The sequence below is a fragment of the Toxotes jaculatrix genome, chromosome 18 (assembly GCF_017976425.1).
Source record: "Toxotes jaculatrix isolate fToxJac2 chromosome 18, fToxJac2.pri, whole genome shotgun sequence".
NCBI lineage: Eukaryota > Metazoa > Chordata > Actinopteri > Toxotidae > Toxotes > Toxotes jaculatrix.
The window spans coordinates 7,321,663-7,348,808 of record NC_054411.1 but is presented as its reverse complement, the minus strand read 5'-3'; the positions used below and the strand labels follow the sequence as shown (position 1 = coordinate 7,348,808).

Below are 27,146 nucleotides of genomic sequence, written 5' to 3'. Positions count from 1 at the left end.
GTGAGAAACACGGACATAATAGTGTGACACACAGCGGTAAAGCCATGTGGAAAGCGCTGTATTGACGGCGTAGGTTCGTTTTTGTGGACAAATAATTTACCGTCAGAATGAACGTAGTTTCTCTTTGTAGCACAAACATAGTGTAGTGCCGTTTAACGTTGACTTTGTGGAGCTGCTCTACATCTCGCTGAATCATGGGGAAATCAAAGGTAAGTAACGACCTGTGCTAACAAGTTAGCTTTAGCTGCTTAGCTGTTTAATCAGTATTCTCAGGTGTAAAAAGGAGCTTATATTGAATAAGAAGCTGACTGTGGAACTGTATTTGGTTGTGAATGTTTGGCAGCGTTAGTACAGCTGGTTGAGATCCTGTGACATTGGCTATAGCTTTATAGCGAAGTTATCTTTGACCATATATCGGGTTTTTTTTCCCAACAAGTTAATTTAAGAATTCGCTTCATGTCACTTCAGCAGTTTTGATAGTTCATTCGCATGTGGACATTGTGCTTTCAGACCAAGAACCAGAAGAAATCCCGAGCAAGTGCCAACCATGTGGCCGAGGAGACCTACGGAGCTGTTCCCCACTCCTTTGTGTTTCATCGTGGTCAGATCGGGAAAAACGTGGGTCAGCTTATCCTGGACGTGCGTAGAGTCATGGAGCCCTACACTGCAGAGTCCCTGAAGGTCCGTGTGTGCGCCTGTTAAAGCTTGACCTCATGACTTCATTATATATGGCTGAATATACAACTTCAAATAGCTGCTGGAAGGAGGCCCCAGTGCTGCGTTTTAAGGAGAAAGTTTGGTTTTAAAATTAGTTTTGATTATAAAATGAAGGTTGGGCCGAGATGTTGTTTCACACTCACTGTGCCTGAACTGTTTTTTCCCCTATTAGGTTAGGAAAAAGAATGTTCTGAAAGACTTTGTGGCCATCGCAGGACCACTGGGGGTGACACACTTCATGATCTTCAGCAAGACCCCCAGTAGTATCAACATGGTGAGATCACGTCATAACATCCATCCATAACAGCTGTTGAAGGACTTTTTTCCCTTGTTAAGCCTGTATCTTTGCCTGCCTAACAACACATTTCTTGTTTTTGTTTTGTTTTTTCCTCAGAGACTTGCTCGACTTCCCAAAGGTCCCATGCTTCATTTCAGAGTGCTCAAGGTAAATACTGTGCATGAACCTATTAAAAAAAAAAAAAAAAACACTAGCACATTAGATAGATGGGCCCAGATGATGACACTTTAACGTTTGACTGTTAAGTGATGTTTTTTCAAAGTAAACGCACTGATAGGCCCAAACCGCCGAAGTCATTTTTATCTCTTTACCTTTTTTCACTTTTATAAAGATTCTAAACATTTTTTTTTCCCCAGTACTCTCTTGTCAAAGATGTGGTTTCATCTCTGAAGAAGCACAGGATGCATGAGCAGCAGTTTACACATCATCCGTTACTCATCCTCAACAACTTTGGATCTGATGGCATGCACATAAAACTCATGGCCACCATGTTCCAAAACATGTTTCCTTCCATTAATGTGCACAAGGTACGTTTTGCCAATCTAACTGTTGCATTGTTGTCATTTTGAGAGACTTTAGACTTAAAGCCTTGTTGACATGATGAAAGTATAGTCTTCTGAGTTCACCTGAAGATCTGTCAAAAGTAAACGCTTTCTGACATCATAAGGCTTAAACGGTTCAGTGCTTAGAAAGTCAAGTCTGAATTCAAGTGATAAATGTGGATCTATATATTTTTCAGGTAAGCCTCAACAACATCAAAAGGTGTGTGCTGCTGGACTACAACCCAGAGTCTCAGGAAATAGAGTTTCGACATTAGTAAGTAAAAATATTTTGTCATAAATGTTAAGACAGACAGAAGTAGTTTGTAAAGGAAAGACAAAACTACTTAAGTGGAAGATTGACCGTAGGACTGAAGAAATAGATATCAGGCCAAATGACCCTGCGCTACATGAATGTGATTTTCAGGAAAATGGTCTGCTAATGAGGTTTGGGCTCAGATGATGACAAATCATGACATGACTGTTCAGTGATGTATGTTCAAAGTAAACGCACTGATGGGCCTCCACTCAATAACCACACTTACACAATTTATTGATAAGATGTCAAAGTGACCTAAGTGATCTTGTTCCCAATCTGCAGCAGCCTGAAGGTCGTCCCTGTGGGTATGAGCCGTGGAGTCAAGAAGCTGATGCAGGAGAAGTTCCCCAACATGAGCAAGTTTGAGGACATCAGTGAGCTGCTGATAAAGTAAGGTTCTTGTGAAGATATAATTCTTGTAGTTCCGAGGCAAAAGGGAGTCAATTCTGTAGAATTGCTGACAAACTGCTTTGTGCTCTTCTAACCACTCTCAGGGGGGCAAACCTTTCCGAAAGTGAAGCAGAACAAGATGGGGAGCACAACATAACTGAGCTGCCACAGGTGTACTCTGGAAGAGGCAACATGGCATCCCAACAGAGTGCTGTCCGTTTGACTGAGGTGAGTTTGAAGAGGGAGTGTAGTTTTAAAAAAAACAAAAAAAAAAACTGATATTTTGATGCTGCTCTGGTGGAAGCCGAATTTTACATTTTGTTCTCCTCAGATTGGTCCTCGCATGACTCTGCAGCTGATGAAGATCCAAGAAGGCATGGGAGAAGGGAATGTCCTATATCATGCTATTAGTGAGTCATTTAGCATTCAGTCCTCTTTTTGCTTGCTTGCTTTCCTTGTTCAGGTGTACATGATGAAAGAATAAGTATGAATTTCATGATTTCTTTCCAAAAGTAAACGCTTACTGATACATCTAGAGCTTAGAGCTTAGTTTTATGTACACCTGTCACAAACTGTTCTTTAATGGAGAATTTTGTTGTCTATACTACATTTGCAGTCTCCAAGACAGAGGAGGAGATACAGGAGATCCTGAACAGGAAGGAGGCCCAGTTAAAGGAGAAGGACAATCGGCGGAAAAAGCAGGCCCAGAACGTGGCGCAGAAAAAAGAGAAACGAGAAGAGCACAAGTAAGCTGGCCCTGAAGATAATGAAACTCTTCTGCCAAATCCATTTCACACTTGGCCAAAGTGTAAAAAAATTTTTTTTTCCTCTTAATAGGAAAAAGAGCCTGGAGGGCATTAAGCGGAAACATGCTGAAGCTGAAGAGGACAGTGAGGTGGAGGATCCTGGGATGCAGGAAGATCAGGCAGCTGCTGTTGAATCTGATGATGAGGTGGAGTACTACAGACAGGCTGTAGGAGAGGAGCCAGATGAAGGTGAATAAAACTAGCGTACTATAAGATGTTAGCCCTTAGGTCTTGTTTTGAATGTATTTATTGACCAAGACTTTTTTTTTTTTTTTTTTAAATGCAGACATGTTCCCCAGTGCCAAGAAGAGGCCGGGCTCAGAAAAGAGTCATGGGCCTGCCAAGAAGAGGAAGCTGTCCTCTGATAAATTGGGAAAAGACAGAGATGCTAAATCACAAAAGAGGCATGGTCCAGGAGGACAGCACAGAGACAAAACAGGAAAAGGTTTGAAGAATCCTGGAAACAGGGAGAAACCATTTGTTAAGAAAATGAAACCTGGAGGAAAGACATTCGGATCCAAGAGGCCCGGTGATAGAGAAAATAAATTTGGTGGAAAGAAGAAATTTGAAGGTAACAAAAGATTTGGAATGAAAAATAAGGACAAACCATTCAAATCTAAAGGTCACACAGGCAAGCCAGGCTTCAAGAAGAAAGGTGCTGGGGGAAAGCAAGGATTCAAACAGAGGAAGGGAAAGGGTTGAACTCACCTTTCTTTCTGGACTCGGACATTGGATGAGTTATTACACTGCACCACCAGATGGCAGCAAGCATCCATTTGTCATCAGTGCTGAAGCCTGTGATGGTTGTTGTGAGACTGTTTATTCCTGAAAATCAGCAGAGGGACAGGAGTGAAGAATAAAGTACTATATTTTCACATTGTATGAATTAATATTGAAAATGTACTTGTTCAATAAATTGTTTTGTTTTTTAAAAACACCATCTTACCAACTCAGTGGATGATTTTATTCTTGTCAGGTAATTTCAGGTAATTATTTCTTTCATAACTTGCCTTTCTGTAAGACAGTCTGTAATTTTACAGGGCCACATGCACACACTGGCCACTTTATTAGGTACACCTTGCCAGTACCAGGTCGGACCCTCTTTTGCCTTCAGAACTGTCTTAATTGTTCATGGTATAGATTCCACAAGGGGCTAGAAACATTCACCAAAGACTTTGGTCTATGTTGACTCAATAGCATCACACAGTTGCTGCAAATTTGTCAGCTGCACATCCACAATGCTGATCTTCTGTTCCACCACATCCCAAAGGTGCTCTGTTGGATTGAGATCTGCAAAAAAACAATAGAATCTTATTTTAGAATATTGGTCATAAAAAAATAAAAGAATAATATACAAATAAAATATAGAATAAATATTCTGAATAGCACAAATCCATCACACAAATGAAAACACACAAAAGGAAATTAATTATAGCACTAAGAGCAGCAAACAAAAACTAAAACCTGACCTTTCTGGCCTCCCTTGATGCAAAATCATCAATAATCTCATCATACGAAATCTGCTCCCCTATTAAGTGATTGATACTAATGACAGCAAGGCCAGTGAGCCGTTCCTCAGACATGGTTGACCTCAGGTACGACTTGATCAACTTTAGCTTTGAAAAGCCTCCTCTATACAGTGGAATCCCCCCGCCTTGTCAGTTCCATCTGAGAAAGACTCAGAAGTGAAATGTACCCCGCGCCCCCCTCCCCTTAACCCTCCCCACACTCTGAGCACGGCACCTTCTCATCAAGCAGGTGCGCCTGCAGCTGCAGGGGCGCCAATTTGCTCATCCCCACACAGTAATATAGATAATAGAAAACCGCTTAGCGGCGCAGATGATTTTTTTTTTCTTCCACGTGGTTGTGCCGTCCCCCACTGCCTGCAACAAGAAGAAGTGAAACAAAAAAAAATATCCCCCTCACCTTTACACCATCGCCACAAGCCTGACTCATGCTTTCATGGTGTTGACGCCAAACTCCGACCCCTGCCATCCGAATGTAGCAGCGGAAATCAGGCATGTTGTGCGTTCAGAAATTCTCTTCAGCAAACCATGGTTGTAACGACTGGTTATTGGAGTTCTTGTCGCCTTCCTTCTGAAATACTCAGACCAGCCCGTCTGGCACCAACAACCATGTCCCGTTCAAAGTCATTTAAATCATCTTTCTTCCTCATTACGATGCTGGGTTTGAACTCCAGCAAGTCGTCTCGACTATGCCTTCTTGCCTTAAATGCAATGAGTGGCCGCCACGTGATTGGCTGATTAGATATTTGCGTTAAGGAGCAGCTGAACAGGTGTACCTAATAAAGAGGCCGGTGTGCATACAGGCCTGCTGTTTTTTGTTTGTTGTTTTCTTCTGTAATAAAGAATGAGGTGAAATAAAAACTAAAATGCTTTGTATGATCATTTCAGTGGAAATAATATTATAATGTTTAAAATAATAAGACAAAGGTAATATTTAATTACTGAATCACTTCTCTAATGTGCATCCAGAATAGTCAGTCTGAATGGTTTGACCTAAATTAAAGGCTGTAGCAAAAACCTAAAATGTCATTCTGAACTAGACTACGTCATGTTTTCATGAAGTTTGAATGTATTATTTACATTTTTGTTCCGTATTTAGGCTACTGAACAATCGTGTCTACAGATTATTGCTTATTTGTTTTTATTATATATAGTTTTTTCACAACAACAAAATGAGGCAATACGGAGGCTTCGGGTTAGGGATGTAAGAAACGGGGAAGTCTGGGAGGAAGTAACCCAAGACTGAAGAAAAAAGATATGAATGCCCTTTTTTTTTTTTTTAACTGTTCTCAGAGAAGTGCGCAATTTATTTGTATTTTGAGCTTTGGGTGCTTGTGTAAACAGAGTAGAATATGGAGCAATGACAGCGTTGGCAGACACTATTTTAGACCTCGAGATCTTAAAACGAAGATGCGTGTAGTAGTGCTCTGGTTTCAGAGAATCTGATTAAACGCTGTTTCAACGCTGTCCCGATAAGATACGAACACACATATACATACCCAGCACTAAAACTGTGGGCTATTCATAACTGATTTGTTTTGCAAATGAATTTCGAAATTTCTGAAGGGGCTGACAGGAACTGTCTGCTTTTGTATAAGTGCTAGACGGCTCGTGCACATTTCTCGCCTGGTGTCAGTCAGTGTGACAGCACCCAGTTGAGTACATCACGGGACAGTAGACTGAAATTTCTGCCTTTGGGTAAGTTGAAGTGAACTTTTTAATTTATGATTTCCTAATTATTAAACACTTTCTAACTGTTCTCTTTACATTACTGTGCAGAGTATATTTAAAAACGTTTTCTAACGTCCCATAAGAAACCAAATGAAATATGAATTGTTCTTTAGCTTGTATATAAATGATGAAGATTAATGAACTAACATACTTCCATTTACAGATATTGCATGGTACAAAGCATGATATGAATGCAGCTTGATAAATAACCTTCGACTGACAGCAAAATGGTCCAGAATTTCTCTATCTGCGAGCGGTTTCAAATAGCCCTGCTGCCTTCAGTGTATGGGCTTGAATTCATTGTGGCCCTAACAGGAAACCTGTTTGCCCTGTGGCTGCTGGTGGTCAGAGAGAGAAGAAACTGGCACACTGGTGTTGTCCTGTCTTGTAACCTGGCCATCAGTGACCTGCTGTATGTCCTGACCCTGCCTTTGCTGACTGTCTACTATTCACTGGGGAAGCACTGGATGTTTGGAGAAGCTACGTGTAAAATTGAGAAGTTTCTTTTCACCTGCAACCTGTACGTGAGCATCTTCTTTATCATGGCAATAAGCGTGAACCGATGTGTGGCCCTCGCGTGTCCCTTCTTTACCCGATCCTATGTAGAGCCTGCCCACATCAAGATCATCAGTGTTATCATCTGGATTGTCGTAGGAGGCATATCCTGCCCTGTGTTGAAATTTGCCTCCATTTCCCAATATGAACATCCTAATAAGACTCTGTGTGTGTCTTTCGATGACCGAAAGCCTGGGGGTGATTACTTCACTTACAAAGTGTTTCTGGCTGTGTTTGGGTGTCTTGTTCCCTTTCTGGTTACTTTCACTTCCTACTGTGTGGTTATTCGGATGGTGTGGAAAAATGTCAGTATAACCACTCTCGAGAAACGCAAAGTAGCTCTGTTAGTCGCATCAGTGCTTGTGCTGTATGCTGTTTCTTTTGTGCCTTACCACATCTTTCAGACCTACCACCTTTATCGGAGAATCTATTATCCCAACAACATTGTCTGCTGGGTCTACAACATGTACCAGGTGTCCAGGGGACTGGCAGTTGTGAACATGTGCATCCACCCAATCCTTTACATGGCTTTGTTTGACAGTATAAGAGTAGCTTGTTGTGGGTTGAGCCCAGAGGACAACAACAGCAGTATAGAGATGAGGAAGCAGAGCTGCTGCATGGCAGCTTCTCTGTGAAGCACATCCTGATTTCATGTTGAAAGATTTCAGTTCTGCACAGAAATTCTTTCCACAAGAGATCTTGCTGTAAATTCTTGACTTGTATATTGCCAAAAGTTAGAGGTCTGTATTTTTATTTTTGAAACATAACTATCTGTAATAAAAACTCTTTATTGGTGTATTGTGCCTGATTTCTATTTTAAACACCATTGATTATCATCTTCTTGATCTACTTTCTGTCTGATCTCATATATACCCGTAAAGATCTGAGCAAAGATTATTGACTCCCACGTTACATGGCAGTTTCATAACTAATCTGATTTAATCATGTCTTTTTTTAAAGAAAAAAATGCTAAATAAATTGATTAGTTACAGCTGGTTGCAGCATTACAGTTCTTATGTGATGGAATAATACACGTTTTCTGTGTTAATTACCTGACACACACGCAAATTAAAGCAATATGATAAAACACAACTTTGAAACAAATGAACTCAGTATAAATGAAAATAATTTAGGTCTTTAAACTAGATTTTGAGACCTGAGTCACAAGAAAGAGGAGGGAGGACCCACCATAGCTGATATTGTAAGTTAGTGGTACACACAAATAACAAATTGCAATTAATGGAAAAATACCACACAAATGATATGTAGTAAACCTGGGGCTTCTGAAGCCTCCTGGGTTTTGTCTATAAAGGGCTGATAGTCTAGCCTTGGTCCTTCGTCAACATTAACACTCTCCTAAGATGATATTTGAACCATATAAAACCCAATATATAGCGAATATATTATTCATGTTTACACGTTATTATCAATCCCATCAATTAAATGTCATTTGAAACGGAGGGTAATAACAGAATGCAGGCCTCTTATTGTGAAGCTAAAAGTTAAGCAAACGTGGTACTTTTATTGCGAAGTTAAAGGCCCGGAAGCGTGAAGTGGCGGCTAGGCTCGCACTGCTCCGGTCTTTGAGGTCCTGAAGCTAAGCTAGCGGAGAGGATGCCGTCGATTGAATACGACGAGTGAGTGTTATCAGAAACTTTTAATCATTGTTGCTCATATTGGACGTCTTTGATCGGTCTAATCTTACATATAAATCTGTCTCCCCAGCTCCAAGCCCAGCTGGGCAGACCAAGTCGAGGAGGAAGGAGATGAAGGTAAAGAGCTAGTTAGCTTATTAGCTAATGCTAGCACATCTCTTGTGGACCTCGGAGGAGGAGGCCGACTAGGCGGCTTCCACTTCCACGTGGTTACCGTAAAACTCGAAGTAAAATATACTTACCCTGGGATGTTTAGGGAATCCAGTCTTTTAAAGACGTTTGAGTGACTGACATTAATTGCCGGGTTTATTGATGAAACGTGTGATCGTCCTGTGGACACTGTCGCAGGCTGTCATTCAGTAGAGACGTCAGAACAGCTAAGGGTTAGCAAGCCGAGAGCTAGCAAGTTATTCGTTTTGCTGGCCTTAAATAAACGTTATAAATGGCTAAATTTGCAATCTGGAATTCACTTCACATATGAGTTCATTGTTTTTTTTATGTGCATTTCAATACTGAAGATGAGTTGAAGAGATCAGAAGCTACCTGACTAGCATAGAATATATGGGGAATGATGACTAAATAAATTTACTACCAATATAGTTATTAGCCTTTAATCCTGAAAACGTCCGTTGTCGCCAGTATTATTATTGTTTGGTTGAATATTCTCATATACTCTGTGGATGTTCATTTTAAAACAGACCAACATAAACAAAAGAAAGAAAGTAGGAACAACAATTTTGTTTTTGTGACCTCTCTAGGTGTAATTTGTCTTATTTAGACTGGATGTTCTTTTAACAGGCACACTACCATCCCCCAAGGAAACCATCAAAGGAAATATAAAGACTATTACGGAATATAAAAGAGATGATGACGGAAAGAAGATCAAGGTAATTTAACTTATTAAGGTATATGTGTCATCTGTTAACGTTGTTCACTGTGCTTTTTTGTATATGGCTACATTTTATGTGCAGCTCTTACAAATGAAGTGACATTAAATTTTAGGGTGTATATACACCCCTGTGCTATGAGACCAGCACTATGGTAGAGTGGTGTTTATTAGCTTATGTTTAAGTAAATGCTGGGTCGTTTTGACTACAGTAAGCAAAAACATTTTGCTTCTGTGAAATGAATCTGAAATACTCATTTGCTGCCTCTGTATCTTCTAGATTGTGCGGACCTTCAAGATTGAGACAAGAAAAGCCTCAAAAGCTGTGGCGAGGAGAAAGGTCAGCTCTCAAACTGAATGTAGTAAAAGCTGCATTTACTTGAAAATGAACTATACTATGGGCAAAAGTCATTAAGTTATATTGTTCTCTCATTTCAGAACTGGAAGAAATTTGGAAACTCTGAGTTTGATGCACCAGGTCCTAATGTTGCGACCACCACAGTCAGTGATGATGTCTTCATGACTTTCATTTCCAGCAAAGAGGTGAGGATCCATGTGTAGCAGTCCACACTGTGCCTACAAACATGTTTTAACTGTGGTATTTGTCTGTATTTAGCTCTTGGCTGAGGACTTTATCTTGCCTCTTGCAGGACTTGAATGCACAAGACCAGGATGAGGATCCCATGAACAAACTTAAAGGACAGAAGATTGTGTCTTGCCGTATTTGCAAAGGTGACCATTGGACCACCCGCTGTCCGTACAAGGACACCCTTGGCCCCATGCAGAAGGAGCTGGCTGAACAGCTTGGGCTTTCCACTGGCGACAAGGAGAAGCCTGCTGGCTCTGGTAATCAGTTCACCATTCACATCATCAAATTTGGATTTGTTTTTGTGATCTGCTGTCAGCCTTAGCAGCTGGTTGTTCTTAAAGTTGTCATGACGATGTGGTCTGCTTTTCTTCTCTTTAACCAGCGGAACCAGAGCCTGCACAGCCTGCACAGAGCAAGACTGGGAAGTATGTGCCCCCAAGCCTGAGGGATGGAGGCACACGAAGAGGGGAGTCCATGCAGCCTAACCGCAGAGGTGGGTGTAAGTTAGTGTACCTGCTGGCTCCATGTGCCTGTTCTGTACTTGAATCATTTTAAAAACATAAAAAGTATTTCTTAGTATAAACAACTGTGTATCACCTTACAGCTGATGATAATGCCACCATCCGTGTCACCAACCTGTCTGAGGACACCCGTGAGACAGATTTGCAGGAGCTCTTCAGACCATTTGGTTCCATCTCAAGGATCTATCTGGCCAAAGACAAGAACACTGGACAGTCAAAGGTCAGTGCTCATCCTAAGAATACTAAGAGCTCCACATTTAACGTTAACATTTAAAAGCTTTAAAACACACCCAAAAGGAAATAATTGAACAAAGAACAAAATAATTATATGTATGCATTATCTGTGAATTAGATCTAGATAGTTTGCTGACTGTAGTGTTTTCTTCCCTATAATTGACATTGAAAAGAAACACATCATAATCCAGATGTCTCATTCATCGTCTTACTTTGTCCCCTGCAGGGCTTTGCCTTTATCAGTTTCCATCGTCGGGAGGATGCAGCCAGAGCTATTGCAGGAGTGTCAGGATTTGGATATGATCATCTTATTCTCAATGTTGAGTGGGCCAAGTAAGTTAATTTTTGGTTTTGTCAAATAAATGTTAAAGCATGTTCTTGGTTCTTGCTGCCAATCTTGTTTTTTTTCTCTCTCTTTGCAGACCATCAAACAACTGAGGAATCCATCAGACTATATGATGAGATGATGCCAGATTTTATGGTTGTGGTAAAATTTGGCTGTTACCTGAATAAAGAGAGTAATTGTTATCACAAGTTCCTTGTAATTGTTTTCCTTATAGTTGTCGGAGTTCTCAATTGGAGTTCTCGATTGGATTAAGGTCCGGGGATTGGGCTGGCCACTCCATAACATTAATTTTGTTGATTTGGAACCAAGACTTTGCTCGTTTACTAGTGTGTTTGGGTTCACTGTCTTATTGAAACAACCATTTCAAGGGCATGTCCTCTTCAGCATAAGGCAACATAACCTCTTCAAGTATTTTGACATATGCAAACTGATCCATGATCCCTGGTATGCGATAAATAGGCCCAACACCATAGTAGGAGAAACATGCCCATATCATGATGCTTGCACCACCATGCTTCACTGTCTTCACTGTGTATTGTGGCTTGAATTCAGAGTTTGGGGGTCGTCTCACAAACTGTCTGTGGCCCTTGGACCCAAAAAGAACAATTTTACTTTCATCAGTCCACAAAATGTTCCTCCATTTCTCTTTAGGCCAGTTGATGTGTTCTTTGGCAAATTGTAACCTCTTCTGCACATGCCTTTTTTTTTAACAGAGGGATTCTTGAAAATAGATTAGCTTCACACAGATGTCTTCTAACTGTCACAGTACTTACAGGTAACTCCAGGCTGTCTTTGATCATCCTGGAGCTGATCATTGGCTGAGCCTTTGCCATTCTGGTTATTCTAAGATCCATTTTGATGGTTGTCTTTCACGTCTCTCTGGTTTTGCCCTCCATTTTAAGGCATTGGAGATCATTTTAGCTGAACAGCCTATAATTTTTTGCACCTCTTTATAGGTTTTCCCCTCTCCAATCAACTTTTTAATCAAAGTACACTGTTCTTCTGAACAATGTCTTGAACGACCCATTTTCCTCAGGCTTTCAAATGCATGTTCAACAAGTGCTGGCTTCATCCTTAAATAGGGGCCACCTGTTCACACTTGTTTTTTCACAAAATTGATGACCTCACTGATTGAATGCCACACAGCTATTTTTTTGAACACGCCCCTTTCAACTAATTGTCCAATTGCACAGCCTTAAGAGCGTGCATATCATGAATGCTGGGTGTTGTTTGTTTTCTGAGAATCTACTGCACCTACTGGTAACTTGTTTGCCATGTAGCAATAAAAAATATGCTAAAAACCTGGATTATTCTGGTTAGTCACATTGTACTGCTATTATTTTGAACAACACTGTAGACCAGGGGTGGGCAAACTGTTCCACAAAGGGCCGGTGTGGCTGCAGGCTTTTGTTCCAACCAAGCAGCAGCACACCAGACTTGACTCATTTAATCAACTGATCTCAGTCTTCAGACAGCTGATTGGTCAAACTGTGTGCTCTTCATTGGTTGGAACAAAAACCTGCAGCCACATGGCCCTTTGTGGAACAGTTTGCCCACCCCTGCTGTAGACAGATGTCAGTGCAAGAAGAACATTTAATTCTAATCACTCAAACCACTGATATGCTAGTTTTCACACACCATCTTGATTAGAATCGCAGACCACAAATGGCAGACGATGTCATGTCATGATCTTCCGCTTATCTGGGCAAATGATGACATGACAATGATGAAACATGTTTTTATCACCCACTCATCAGTACATCTTGTGACAGCGATATCAGTTCATTTTCCTGTGCATTCAAACTGATAAATTAGGAGATGTACGGCTTTAAATTTTCAACAAATTAGGGTAGTTTATACTGATGCTAAATTTATTTATCTATTGACATTAAGCAGCCCTACTTATTAATTTGCACTCAGTGGCCCAGTATAAGTGATTAAAGCTGCCTTCATAGGGACTGCAAGATATTTTGGGTGACAGATCGTAACGGCCTCATCATACGGTCTAGTTTGTTAACCATAAGTTGCAATTTTTCCCCAAAAAAGTGGTCAATCCATCTGTATTCGGATATAAACTGTAGCTTGTTTACTCAAGATCAATTCAGTCTGGATCTAAGAATGTAATTCTGAACATGGCTGAGATGAATACTTTAGCTTTGGTACTATGTTACCTGCCAAGCACATGTCACTTCCTTGACTGCCAAGTTTCATTATAATTAAATTTACAAGTAACTGATTTCATAAGAGCTTTATTTGAAATATTACATATAAAAAAACTACATACAATTTATCCCACATGAGGTGAACGTTTCCCCAACAACAACATGATTAAAAGCACATTTAAAAACAACATGGAACGGCACTGCACAAAATGTCCATGGTGGCCACTTAGTGACACAGTTGAAAGCCAGCTTATTTATAAGAAATGATTGCCTGACACATCAGCATCAGGATTTGTGGAACCGATTCTTGCTGGGAGGGTAACGAGGGACTAATCAGAGACCTCCATCTTCTCTTGTTTGATGTTCTCTGTGGAGGGAAATAAACACACATTTGTAAAAGGATTTCTGCATATTCAAATAGCAAATGTCCATCAGCAATAACAAAAATATAACCAAGACAAATTAGTTACCCGATGCTTGTTCTTCCTTCTTTCTCTCTATGACACACTTCTTGATCTCCAGGCCTATGGCCCTGGAGAGTGGAGGGGGCACAGCATTTCCAACCTAGGAGGCAGCAAGAGAAAGAAACAATTACGTGATTCTCATAGAGAAACCATTTTGGAATTGCTTGTATTTTCATTAATCTTGCAATATTCTTCTGGCCACTTGAGGGCACAGAAGTAAGCTATATACAACACTGTTATATCACCTTTTGATATAACAAACTATTGCCTATTTACAGATCTGACAGAAACAGAAATATTAACATTCATTTGGAATCATGTTCCAAGCCAATTGATGAGTTCAGGTCCAATATTCACTATTTTAAGTTTGTTCTTGGTCCTCAACTTCAGCTGGTATGTGCTTCACACTGTTTACCAGCCAGTTGATATGTTTGCCTGTCTGCCATTTCTTGTGGGGGCAGGTAGTGACAGGTTTTTTTTTCTGCTGAAAACAGCTGCCTGCTGCAGCCATAAACAATTTCTACAAGAACTTAATTTTAGTATAAAATAAAGTATTTTTAAAAAATAAATAAATAAAACAGACACCTACGCCTTCCTAATGTCAGCCAAAACAAGACAGCATCATGCATGATTGAAGGTTCTGGAAAGCAAGAAAAACACTCCCACCTCTACTTTCATTTCAAGTAAGCGTTAAATGAAGTCATTGTTTTACTTGTCTGTGTTTGTCCAGGATGTTTCCAAAGAAGCGGTAGGTATCGGGGAATCCCTGAGAGCGTGCACACTCTCTCACGCTAACCACTCTGTGCTGCTCAGGATGCAGAACGCGGCCCTGGAATTAAAATGCAAGTGAGGGCCTGTTTTGAAAATGTTTTGCTGAAAATGGTTTTATTCATACTCAGTTTATAAAAAGTAGATGTACCTGCTTGCCCATGGGTTCAGGGTTGGTGACAGTCGTACTGAAGAAGCCGTCCCACTCCAATCTGCCGTAGAGCCCAGCCCAGTGATTGTGACGGTTACCAGTGTGGGGCAGACACCAGGGTATCAGGGTGTTAAACTGCCTGTCTGCAGGGTCGCATGGCTTCCCTAAACAATGCATGAACACAACCATTAGAGACGCCTCCACATTAGACATGTAAGCTTTGTAATTTATTCAAGTAGAAAACTAGACCTATATACCTCCTGCACAAGTGCAAACACCTCTGAGAGCACCAGTGCTGCTGCGGCCATTCTTTTTATCGGAGTGTGTGTAACGCAGTTTCTTGGTCATGGTGCCATCTTTCAGTCGAACCTCGATGTTGGGCAGATCCCTCCAGTCGGAGCCTGGAGCCAAGGGGATGTGACGCATCCGACCCTCAACCAGAGCACTCATGTCCTGAGAACACAAAGATCATGCATCTTTTGTTATCAAGCTATTTTTTCCCACAGCTACATCATGTTAATGTTACAACCAAGACTAAAAGTACGTAAGTGTGAGACAGCTCACCTTGCAGATATGGTCTCTGAGGATAGGCTGATACTGTGTGCCTCTGATCTGCCTCTGGAACCAAGACTGAGGCTCTCCGTTGTAGGAAATCTCCAATGCAGACGCACCATTGCGAATCTCTGGCAGGTCAGACATGGTGTCTCGGACAGTGATGGTTCTGTAGATTCCTCCATTGCCTCTGTTGTATGACAGAAAATTTAGTCTGACGACAGCCACACCGGGGCATTGATATGGTCAATTTGAAGAGCCGTACAGATTGGAAATGTAGAATTAGAAATCAATGATAGGACAACAGGGGAAGTTTACATTACCGTGTGACATTACTGACGTATTTCTTTTCATCCACCACCACACTCAGAGAGCAAGCTCTGGGAGCAAACACGTGCAGAGGCTCAGGAAAGCGAGGCAGCTTCTCTCCAGGAGCCGCAGCCAGGACGATTGCCCTGCGACGGGTCTGGGCAACACCATACTGACCAGCCTGTTGAGAAGGGGAGCACTGGGAATGTTAGTCGTCTAGTGAGGCTGATTTCAATCAGTATAAAAACACGAGCAAGTATGACTGTACTTTTTCACGTGCATCACATGGTGATGTGAAGTCAGACCAACTTATTTTTTTTTCAGCTGGCATCCTCACATTTAAAAATAAATAAGTGTTATTTAAACATTGATTTAACTAATTAGTTCAGGTTTGGTTGATTTTTTTTGTGTGTGCATTTTCTCCCATTTTGAAATATTCAGTTCAATTTGATGCAATTTTTTTTTTTAAAACCAGAACAACTTAACATATGCAGAGTTTAATGCTATTTCCCCAGATTCCACCCAAGAAACACAATGTGGAATAAACATTGGCCTGACTGCAAATACAGTGGTATATTTATACCCACCTGAAGGACACCAAAAGTACACTGGTAGCCCATGCGCACAAGACAGCGCAGAGTCAGCTTTAGGACCATGGAGTTCTTGAATGACACAAAGTTCCTGACATTCTCAAGCAGGAAAAACTTTGGTCTGTAGTAATCACAGTAACTGCAAGAAAGGAAAACTTATTTTAAATGTGCATTTCAAGAGTGCATGGTCATATTTGTCTACAAAGGAGGAAAACTTGGAACATCATGCAGCCTTTGACAGTCAAGATGAGAACCTGTTCTGACAGACACTGACCTGAGATAGGAGACCACGAGCGAGTTCTTGAATTTGGAATAAGTGCGCGAGTTGAAGCGGTTCATCCCACTGAACCCTTGGCAAGGAGGTCCCCCACACAGCATCTCTACGTCACCCTTCTGAGGCAGCTTCTGGCCAAGAGAATTAGTCTTCTCTCCAGACATGACCAACTTCAGCAAGATGTTGCAGTCCTCAGTGAACACTGTGGTGCCAGGGTTGTTGAGCCTAAAGGCCTGTGCTGCGGGCTCCCACATCTCAATGGCCCACAGAGTCTCAGAAATACCTAAAAGGTAACCAGCAGTCATGGTTTCACCACTGTATTGAAAAATAAAACTGCAGCTGCCCATACTTCTATGCATGTCGGTGTTTGTGGATTTGAGAACATATTTTATGAGTAGCATGGAACGGGCATTTACCAGCCTGGTGGAAGCCTTCAGAAAGTCCACCGCAGCCAGAGAACACATCCAGGGTGCGATATTTAGACACTTTAGGTACCTGTGGTTCATTCTGAGCATCCTGCGGTTCCTGTGCAGCTGATGCCTTTCCTTTACCTTTGCCTTGTAGAGGATAATAGGATCACTGGATTAGAATTTCAGTGAGCCAAAAAACAGTTTTAGATATTTGTGCTTTGGTAAAATGAATTTACCTTTCCCTTTGCCCTTTCCTTTGCCTTTATGAACAGCTGAGCGAGCGTGATTTGGAGGATCTTCAAAGCTTTTTGATTTTGCATTATAGGCCTGAGAGAGGGAAACGTGTATGAGAACAAATGTGTATGCTGCACTGAAATATTGAGCTGTATGGGCATTGTCTTTCCAATTTTGCCTGATCTTTCGCTTTATCACCATAGAAGTTCTTATATAATATTTATTAGATTATATTGTTTTACACAACACAAAATTTGGGGTAGATGGTTGAAGCTATTTTGCTGATCAAATGAACAATAACTGTTTCAGACATAACTGCTGAATAATTATCAACAAACTCTACCTCCAGGAAATAGAAGCGGTCTGGTCCGCCACTGGAATAGTCCTGGACTGACTCATTCAGATCTTCTCCATATTCTACTTGACAGCGGCCAAGAACCTCAGTCATGCTGACAGTCACTTCTTCATCACTCCAGTACAGCTGATTGATATCTGTGTGGTGACTGGCTTTGACACCTTTGTGGGTGTTCTCAGGCCTGGGAGATGAGACAAAAAAGCCAGTTAATTGTGAACAATTATTTGTTACAGACCAAACCCTGAAAGAAAACCAATCTAACTGTAACTCCTTTTACCTGTAGAACTTGTAGAGTCGCAGTTTGACCTCTGACATGTCAGGTTTCCCGTTGCTACGCCTGTGACAGAAGATCTCCTTAATGCGCCCGACGCGGAACGGCTCTGGAGCGTCCAAGTTTGACCCCTTAATGTAGTCAGAGGACTTCCTGTAATACTCTGGATACAACTCTTCATCCACATCCTCTTTCCTATGGGAGCGCTTCACTGGACTAGCTGGCTTCACACTGAGAACCGCAAACAGAGGCAGTGTGTCTCACATACATTTTTGTCATTGTACAACCTTGAGTACATTACAAACTGTGAATCACTTCACTCACCTGAAATTAAAAGCCTCAGGAGGCAAGTAGACACCATCTCCCACCCTGAACTGCTCCCCTTTAAAGCAGGCCAGAGCATACAGAGCCTTGGAGTCGTTGTCTTCATTCTCCTGGGGCTCAAAGACACGAGGAATTTCCTGGTCCTCTCTTTCTTTAGTCCTATCACAGCCGCCACAGAACCTGAAAGCAAAAGGGAGCATATCCACAAGGTCAAGATAACAAAAAAAAAAAAAAAAAAAAAAAAAAAATCAAACACGCAATACAAATACATATGCGGATGATGCTTACTTGAACTTGCAGTCTTCTGATGGAGTGGTCTTGGGAGGCGTTTCAAAGCGAGCAAACTCTGTGTCGTACCAGAACTGATAGAAAAAACTCTTCCCGTCATCTTCAATCACCTTGATGTCAACATCCATGCCACCCTAAAATACAAAAGTAACCACAGGATCAAGAAAAGAAATTCATACTGAAGTGCAAATTAACCTGCTGTCAGGTTAACTTACCTCCATAAACCAGTTGTTAGATGGGGGCTTATATGTGACGTTCACTTTGCCTTGGACATAATTGAGCAGCATGTCTTCACACTCATCCACAATGACGAGCTCCAGGGGGTCAGAAGACTCTCCCAGCACCGTGTGAATCCCACGAAGGAACCAATGGGCATGGAACATCTTTCCGTTGATGTCCTCCCACAGTGATGTGATCCTGAGAAGAAGTACATCATTAGGTTTATATATGGCCTCTAACAAGCTGTTGCTGGAATGTCTTTCCAAAAATATCACACCTTGCCAGATAGAGAGGAGTGGTTGGATCCTCTGATGAAACTGAGACGCAGTCTCCCACCTCCAGGACTTCATCGTTCACAGAGACCTTCCTGTAGTACTGCTTCCTTCCCTCAGTCTGAAGGGCACAGGAGACAGATGTGCTTTCATATACACTCAGTGCTTGACAGGAAAACTTAACAACCAAGGGGAGGGGGGAAAAAATACCTGAACAGGCTCTCCAATCCACGCCAGTTTGCACTGAGTCTGCTTCTTCCTCTTAGCATAAGAAACCTTTTTGACCTTCTCCGCTGGAACATCTTCCTCTTCAACGTTCTCATCATCTTCAGCCTCCTTTACTGCAAGGTTTGGGCATCTAAACAGACAGGTGTATATTGGAAAAAGACAAATTAAGCACCATGGATGTCAATAAAGACATTCAGAGAAATATGTACGGGCTACAGATTGACAGACGGCTAACTGCTGAGAGACATGCTCACCTTCTCTGCTTGCAAGCTTGCTTGCTTTTGCCACTTCCTCCAAATTTGATCATGTCCTTGCAAGCTGTACACTTGCCACAATCAGGAGACTGACAAACCTGAACATAGACAAAAAAAATGTTTTTAATAGTTTGGCTATCGACTGCTAAGGATTAAAGAAAAATATCAAATGCACGTCAGACACCGTGGAATAACACGTTGAAGTTGAATCTTGTTTTAATAGCAGGGCTTCACTCACCTCACAGACACCACAGCGCTGTCTTTTGACCCCGCTCTCTTTGTCATTCTGCTCTATCTGATCGGAGAAGAAGGTATCAAAGATCTGGTAGACCAGCTTGGTAGTGGTCGCTTTGGTTGGTCCCTTACTGTCCTTCTCTATCTTTGTTGGGTGACGAATGGCCTGTCTTCTGGCAGCTCTCCTGTCAGGAGAATAAAGTTTGTGTTCAGAGGAGAGGTCCATTTGGTTTGGAACAAGTACCTGATGGTATGTGGAGCGATGGCAGTATGAAGCCCCTGGCCTTCAACACACCACAGCATCAGGCCATGCAACATAAGAAACAAGCAAACAAAACAAAAACAGACAAGATGTACAATACAGAGTTCCCGTTAGATGCAACTGGCCAATAAAATTCTTGTCAAACATTCTGGCCTGCAGAGAAGAAGAGTTATGAATAAGCTTTGATATTAGACCTCCCTTAAGAGGATTCTCGCTTCAAGTTATCTCACTGAGACCTAAACTCTGACCTCAGTGTTGTAAATACTGTTGGGCATTTGCCTCACTAAATGATACTATGAGATGAACCTGAGGTGAACACAGTAGGCCCAGGTTTAATTTAGCTTTGTTTTATATTTGTATCACTATAATTAACCCAGAACTTAACACACTGAGCTCAAGGATAAGGATGCACAAATCATCAAAGTATCATCAAACACCATCAACACCTTCACAGCATTGTTGTCACAAGTATTTCAGATTAAACTAGATAATGCAGACAATATATAGTTCTTGTTCTAACCCTGATGGTACACACAGGTGATCCTGGCAGTGGGGACATTCAATCTTCAGCCCAAGGCTTATTGTAGCCGTGAGCCTTCAAGTTTAAATTAAGTTCAAATTGAAAAACTATTTTCCTTGTCTACTAATTACCTTTGGGTCTCACTCCATCCAACCTCACTTTGTATGCTTGTTATTTTAAATGTATGCATGTCAGAAGTATTTAGTACTTAGTCAGGTTATTATACATACAGACGCTTCTAAATAAGAACTTTTGTCATTGTTTTTCTTTCTTTTTCTTTTTTTTTTTTTAAATCCTACCAGACATCTTTTTAAGACATCTTAACTTGTGACTTAGATAACTTATGGACACTGGTCCACACACCCAGGTGCTATATGGCCAGAATTCAAATGTGCCATATAAACTAAACTAAAATAAAACGCAATGTAAAGCCAAAAAGTAAAATACAAAATAAAACTGGAAACAAAATTCTAGCGTGAACTCTGGTATTAATGCTCTTTTTGTCCATATGGCCTCTAAATGCTTCACACTAACACACCACCATACAAGCTAAGGATGCATTCACAACAAGGCCTACCTACCAGTACAGCAGCATGCTGCGTTAGGAAATGTCAAAGGAATGTTAGACATCAGGGAGAACAAGGAGCGAGGAGCAGAAATACAGGAACATACGCAAAATAATAAATAAAATAAAATGGACAACTTCAAAATCCTGACGCACTTGCATTGCAAAAGAGCTGCTGCTGCTGCTAGATATCTGGGTAAAGCTGAGAATGAAGAGCTTTCACTCATGTTAAATATACAGCATGGACAAAGCTCATGTTTGTTTTCATTTTGAGCGACAGTAGCTATGGAAAGCTTACTTTTGCGTTGCGTTAATATTAACTTTTTAGCCAAGACGGATCCTCCAAAAAACACCCCACCCCTCCTTAATTGTTAATCGGTGAGGTCAGCTGATGTAATGTTTATACAGAGTTGTAAACCTGTGTACCAAAATCTTCAGTTACTTCCAGCTGACACTGATGAATGTTAAGAAGAAAACGAGTCGTACTCTAATCATCTTTTAGCCATACCTCTTTCCTAGAGTGACTCCTGCAAGCTTGATCAGGTCTCTCATGCAGGGTGTAACAATGATGGGCTGCTCATCAGAGTCGCCGGCCTCATCATAGCTCTCTACCTGCTCCACCACAAACTGGGCGTGGCGCAGCAGAGTGTCTTCAGTGAAGCAGTTGAAGTTTAGCCCTGCAGGAGGCACAGTTGTCTGAGGGTAGAGAGAAGAGAAGATGGTCATTCTCCTGGCACAGTGTGTGCAGTGTGACTTCTCTGGTTTAATATTGTTCGTAAAACACCAAAAGTAATGAAATCCAAATACACAATATCAAAGAATTTATTCTCAATTTTACCTAAGTTTATGATGGACCTGTAACCTGCAAAGCTTTGACATTGTTATTAGAGAAACTGACCAGAAATCTACCTATTTTATCAATCACTAAACTGATTAATTGCCTAATTGTTTGTGTGACCAATCCAGTTTCTCAATAAATAGTATGAGCACAAACCAAAGGCTCAGATTAAAAGCATCATAGCAGTGAGCTGTTACCAGAAAACAAAGATGTTTTTGTTACCTTTCACCCAAGTCCTCACCTCAATCTTGTTGAGAAGATCCTCATAAGTAGCATCAGGATTCTTCTGGAGGAACTCCACCACTATCTTGCTCATATAGATCTTCTCTTGCATCAGTGCAAAGATGGGCGCATACTCCTCACTCGGCTGCATTAGGATGTAATCAGCGAAAGCTGGATAATGAAGATATTGATATCAACCATTAGTACATCAGGCATAAAGAGGGAAGGATACACTTAAATTTAGAACAGAAAGTAAAAAGAAAACTTTGCTACCTGTAGTGAAACCAATTAAAGCTTTTTCTCCACCATCAAAACCAGTGATCCACCAGGCATTGATGGGTCCAAGCTTCTTTGCAGGAACACCACCTGGTGCAAAAAAAAAAAAAAAAAAAGACCGGAATACCCATGTACACAGTTAAACATCTCTGTAGTTGTAGGGGCTAAAAGAAAATAATGTACAAGCAACAAACAATAAGTTTCTTGAAATGTGGGTTTTCATACCTTCCAAGCAGGGGTTGTCATCATAGATTGGTTTCACAACACAGCTGAAGTAGAGCTCTACGTTCTTCTCAATCAGTCCAGAGTCAAATGGACAAAGGTGGCCCCGTTTGTCATACACACTGCAAGACAAAACAGTTAATACTTTGACCTAAACCTAGACTGCAAGAATGTAATGCAATGATATCATATCTGGAAAGGACATGTTTGTTCCTCTGAACAAGGCCAACAAGTCAGTAATCACTTACCTGAAGTTTGTAATTTTGTGCTGTGGCAGATCATCATAGCTCTCAAATCCATCCTCATTTGAGTCAAACAAGGAGAGGCGCTCATCTGTTAACATTTCTGGTTCATCCAGCTGAAGACACAGAGAGAAGAATTGTTTTAGGTTTCACATGTATTTTGTTATGCCATAAAAAAAAAAAAAAAAAAGTACTTGAATGACCATAAACTTGGCAATCCTCACCGCATTATCAGGATCCCCTTGGAAAAATTTGAGATCTGAATCATCGAGGTATTGTCTGCAGTCTGGACATTTGGGTGGTGGTGTCTATAGAAAAAAAAAAAAGAAATATTGCTGACTGCTGTGCCATGCTTACCAAAATGTTTACAAAAAATATTCGCCGGCTTGGATGTTTTCTTCTTTTATTGCTTTTATAAAACAAACAGACACTGAGCTGAATGACCTAGGTCATTACCTTTGCAGCAGAAACCGGCTTAATAATCTCAATCTTTGATTCTTCTGGAGCAGCAGAAGAGTCATTGGAGTCCACTTTGAGACGCTTCTCCTCCCGAGTCTACAACAGATTTGAAAGTATGTGCAGTGTTATATACCAGACACTGAGGATTGCACCAACTCTTGATGTTTACATCACTGGTACATAAAATGTTTCACCTCCTCAACGTCATCTTCCTCTTTCTTCAGTTCATTTTCCCCATTAGTAGCTTCTCCATTCAAGTCTTCAGACTTGCGTTTTTGACTGTGAAACAGATTTACTTTTAAACAGAGTACAGATACTTTTATGTTGAAAACTTTTTTATTTACTGCTAAAAATGTGAATGAAATAGTTTAAGGCACAAGATAAAACATATATACGCACACTTTAGTGAACATTGACAAGATGGTTGGCTGTTTCCCACTGTTTCTTGTAACCCTGGTACTGGCTGGAGACTCTAGAAAAAAAAAAAAAAAACAAGATTAAATTTTCCGATCTAATTGTTTTACACAGTTTTTGTGTTATCTCCATCTTTGAATGCTATAGTTAGAAGATAATAAGAGATCTAAAAACTTACTTTTGCTGTCAGTATTTGCCTTGCTCCTGCGTCCACCTTTCCCTTTAGAAGCAGTTGGGGACTTGACAGCTTCCTCTTCCTCCCGTACATCCATGGTCACATCCTCACCTTCCTCATCTTTGTGGGAACCATTTGTGAAGCCATTTGTCTTTCCATTCTGCTCCAGACCATCAACATGTGAGCCGTTCTCAAGATTAAGCTCTTTTCCCAGCAAGGCCTTTACTTTAGAGATGTAGACCTCCTGAGGAGAGTGAATGGCACATGTCACATCGCAGGTGAAACAATGAGCAATAAAGTTACAAAATTAGTAATGATTCACACATCTGAAAGAGTCACTTACCATTGAGATCTCTGAACTTTTCACCTTTTCCTCCAGGCTTGTCAGCTGGTCCTGAGCATCAACGTGCAGGAAATCCTGCACCAACCTGAGCTTCTCTTTGACATGATCCTGGAATTGTAATTTAAGAAAAAGCTAAACTTTACTGTAAACACTATTGAAAACGTTTTTAATCTATATTTCTGGTTGAGGGTGGAGCTTCCCCTTGAGGAGACCCCATACTATCAATCTACAACCATGTTCAATGCTTTTTTTTAGCCCCAAACTACTAATAATTAGTAAGAAGCTGGAGTACAAAATACAGGCTTTCAGGTGCAATAAGTAGACACAGAACCCACCTCGTCTGAAAATCCATCCTCATCCAGCACCTGCAGCCTGTGAACAAAGAACATGTCAAACAACGCTACAGTTAGTTAACTAATGTGCAACACAGAACAAATTATCTGGGAGCACGTTCTCTGTCAAGGATGTCGCGATAAAACCAGTGTGACAGCGAGCTAGCAGAAACACAGGTAGCAAAACTTCCTGAGTGGCGCCAAATCTCACACGCTGCTCCATCCATTGACAGGCTAAGATGCTAACTGGCTAACGTTACCGGGGGCTATCGGCATTTGCGGCATCAAGCCCCGACTGTCCAGTGGTAACAAGCTAACGCTAGCTGCAGCTACTAGCACATGCACAAGGTGAAGTGGTGGCCCCGCTCATGACAACCAGGGCAAGTCCAGAGCAACGTTATCTGGGTTTCACTGCTGTTGTTTTTGTTGCGGCTTTCTGAGCTAAGACAACAAGCTGTAGACATGCTACATCACCGGGACATCAACTGTTATTAGCATTCAGGTTACTAACGTTACCTTTTCCTGACATCCTCTGGCAGAGACAGGGAAGTCCTGGCTGGCATGGTAAACAGCTAGCTAAACGTGTAAGACAAGAAAGATAAAAACCGAGTTAAAAGTCCGTTAAAATCGTGTTTAAACCCGCCGGTGTTCACCACAGCGCGGCTCCACCGTGACTGCCTGGCGCGTGCTGGATGTTGCAATGGATGCTATAAGCAATTCGGGCGCGCGGGCCGTCTTTTCGCGCGGAAACCCGGGTGTTGTGGATTGTACCACTACAGTCATCTATGGGTAAAGCGATTTCAATGTGGGACGCGATTTGTCCGCACTGAATGCATCGTTTGTAAGGCTAAAACACTTTTCTTATGACCAACAATTTATAAATCACAACCATGATTGTCACGTAGCTGTATTTTTGAAAATGTGATTTTCTTGTAAAGAACAACTTACTTGGCCTACCCCTGCTGTTTGCCAGATGTTTGCCAGACCTTGACCAAGCGGAAGCGATCTGAGAGTTGTTTACTAATGAGCGATATTAGCAATACATTTCCACATTTGAGATGTTATGGATCTATACTTTTGATTGAAAGCATTAAATAGATGTGCTTGCAGTGGATAGCAGTTGTGGTGTTGGTGTAGAGTGACAGTAGTGTACGAGTCGCTTTCCAGTATTGAATGTAATGTGTGTTTATGATTCAGATGCTGGCTGAGTATGTGTCTTTCTTTTATATGTAGATTAGAGCGGCAGCAGTTATTTGAATAATCAAACAAAACATTAATCAGTAACTATAGGGTAGTTGCTGTAGGCGTTTCTCTCTATTTTCTGCCATTTTCTGTCACTATTTCTGTCAGACAAAATGATAAATTGACTAATCAAGAGAAATATTTAGCAGATTGCTTGATAATGCAAATATTCGTAAATTGCAGCCCTACTGTTGATAGAGATATAAAATTGACATTGGCGACTTCGATGTGGTCAAGAAAAAGTTAAAAAAAAAAAAAAGTATGGAGAAAACATTCTTCAAACATGGCTAACTACATGCCTGTTTTACCACAAGGTGGCACTATGTCATTCATAGTCTGAAAATAGGCGTCTGAGGCTATTATAGGTTGGCAAATCTTGGTTGTGAATCTTCTCAGTCATATTGTGCATGTACCAACCTGATCACCTTCACTGTCAGTTTCCTCACATGAGATCAGTCTACACAATCTAAAGAGCTGTTTTAATTGTGCAGCAGTCTAGTAAGTTGTGTGTCTGTGTACTACATTTACATACATCTAATGGAAATTAGTCACAAGTGGGGTTTTTTTTGTTCATGTTTAGTTTATTTGTAAAGTATTACAAACGGTTTTGCAGGGATAAATGCACACCAGTCTTATGTGTTGACTTAAATTTTTTTGTGTATTCAACTTCACCTTCAGGTTTTTTAGTCTGATGTCATATCCTGCAGGGCACTGGAAAGACTTGGCAGGCTTCCCAGCAGCGCAGCCTCCTGGGGCTGATTCAGCCAATGTTCCCACCCAGGAATCCTGGACGTCTGACAGGAAACAGGCCCAACTCTCTCAAGGCCACTATAAGTCAGCCTCTCCCCTCACCCCAAGTCTCCCACTCACCCTAAAACCTCTCTCAGGGCCATCCTTTATGCTTCTCTCAGACAAGCTATCTTACAAATACGTGTATAAAATATGTTCTTCACCAAATGCTGTTTTCACCTTTCCTGCTCTCCACCTAGCTTCCCATCATAGCCCCGTTGTGCTTGGGCCTTTAAGCAATTGAACAATTTAATGAGGAAAAATAGCAATGATAAATGGCAGAGCAGCATTTGCATGTACAATTTTCTGCTTTTATGATGACTGTAGTGTTTTTCTTACCTTGTCAGAGAACATTTGGATTAAATACTGCAGTTTGAATACTTCTTGTAGGCACAGTAGGGAGACATCTCAAGACCTGCAGGACCTTAAATTTGTTCACAGCTCAGAATTAAACTCAAGAACACAAAAATAACTGTTTCAATATTTCATTTATTTTATAAAAAGGGAATGCAATTACAAAATGTTTATGTACCTACATTAGTGTTTCAGATTGTACCGGTTTAACACAGGCAGCGTGCTACAGGACACACAAGGCTATTGCACACGAGACATTTCATACAACACAAGTCATACATACTGTACAAAGATACATACTTACAAACATACATCATTTTTCATATATTTATCATTAAAAAAATCATAGAATCAAGCAACACAATGAAGTGATAGGTACACAGATTAAAACACCTCTCCATCTGAAAAAAAAAAAAAACT

General features: G+C 41.0%; 4 protein-coding genes across 6 annotated transcripts; 3 read left to right on the top strand and 1 right to left on the bottom strand.

Annotated features, from left to right (window-relative positions):
* Positions 1-17: 17 nt before the first annotated feature.
* Positions 18-4,009, top strand: ppan (peter pan homolog). 2 transcript variants are annotated; one of them, XM_041061906.1, is made up of 13 exons: positions 18-209; positions 511-681; positions 890-991; positions 1,112-1,162; positions 1,372-1,542; positions 1,755-1,831; positions 2,156-2,263; positions 2,368-2,491; positions 2,595-2,673; positions 2,880-3,009; positions 3,101-3,258; positions 3,356-3,380; positions 3,420-4,009. In XM_041061906.1, the coding sequence occupies exons 1-13, from the start codon at positions 195-197 to the stop codon at positions 3,769-3,771; spliced, it is 1,563 nt and encodes a 520-aa protein (XP_040917840.1). In that variant the 5' UTR covers positions 18-194; the 3' UTR covers positions 3,772-4,009. The 2 variants fall into 2 exon arrangements, with proteins under 2 accessions (XP_040917840.1, XP_040917839.1); XM_041061905.1 differs by having other exon boundaries at positions 3,356-4,009.
* A 1,991-nt stretch (positions 4,010-6,000) lies between these two features.
* Positions 6,001-7,677, top strand: p2ry11 (purinergic receptor P2Y11). Its single transcript, XM_041061908.1, has 2 exons — positions 6,001-6,293; positions 6,490-7,677. The coding sequence occupies exon 2, from the start codon at positions 6,554-6,556 to the stop codon at positions 7,514-7,516; it is 963 nt and encodes a 320-aa protein (XP_040917842.1). The 5' UTR covers positions 6,001-6,293; positions 6,490-6,553; the 3' UTR covers positions 7,517-7,677.
* Positions 7,678-8,421: 744 nt separating this feature from the next.
* On the top strand, positions 8,422-11,300 carry eif3g (eukaryotic translation initiation factor 3, subunit G). Of its 2 annotated transcripts, none has more exons than XM_041061665.1 (10): positions 8,422-8,518; positions 8,607-8,653; positions 9,335-9,423; positions 9,703-9,762; positions 9,861-9,965; positions 10,073-10,268; positions 10,394-10,504; positions 10,616-10,752; positions 10,993-11,099; positions 11,189-11,300. In XM_041061665.1, exons 1-10 carry the CDS (start codon positions 8,496-8,498, stop codon positions 11,202-11,204), a joined length of 891 nt encoding a protein of 296 aa, XP_040917599.1. In that variant the 5' UTR covers positions 8,422-8,495; the 3' UTR covers positions 11,205-11,300. The 2 variants fall into 2 exon arrangements, with proteins under 2 accessions (XP_040917599.1, XP_040917598.1); XM_041061664.1 differs by having other exon boundaries at positions 10,394-10,510.
* Positions 11,301-13,345: 2,045 nt separating this feature from the next.
* On the bottom strand, positions 13,346-25,066 carry dnmt1 (DNA (cytosine-5-)-methyltransferase 1). The gene is made up of 33 exons (XM_041061822.1): positions 24,858-25,066; positions 24,345-24,381; positions 24,010-24,117; positions 23,670-23,910; positions 23,477-23,549; positions 23,272-23,356; positions 23,075-23,173; positions 22,843-22,926; positions 22,625-22,734; positions 22,380-22,498; positions 22,152-22,244; positions 21,898-22,049; positions 21,327-21,514; positions 19,476-19,656; positions 19,238-19,335; positions 18,966-19,113; positions 18,761-18,876; positions 18,480-18,681; positions 18,265-18,398; positions 17,977-18,156; positions 17,659-17,883; positions 17,370-17,562; positions 17,029-17,119; positions 16,799-16,939; positions 16,383-16,665; positions 16,106-16,247; positions 15,533-15,699; positions 15,222-15,399; positions 14,915-15,110; positions 14,658-14,821; positions 14,451-14,567; positions 13,745-13,838; positions 13,346-13,641 (listed from the first exon to the last, which is right to left on the bottom strand). The coding sequence occupies exons 1-33, from the start codon at positions 24,902-24,904 to the stop codon at positions 13,604-13,606; spliced, it is 4,524 nt and encodes a 1,507-aa protein (XP_040917756.1). The 5' UTR covers positions 24,905-25,066; the 3' UTR covers positions 13,346-13,603.
* Between the last annotated feature and the right edge of the window lie 2,080 nt (positions 25,067-27,146).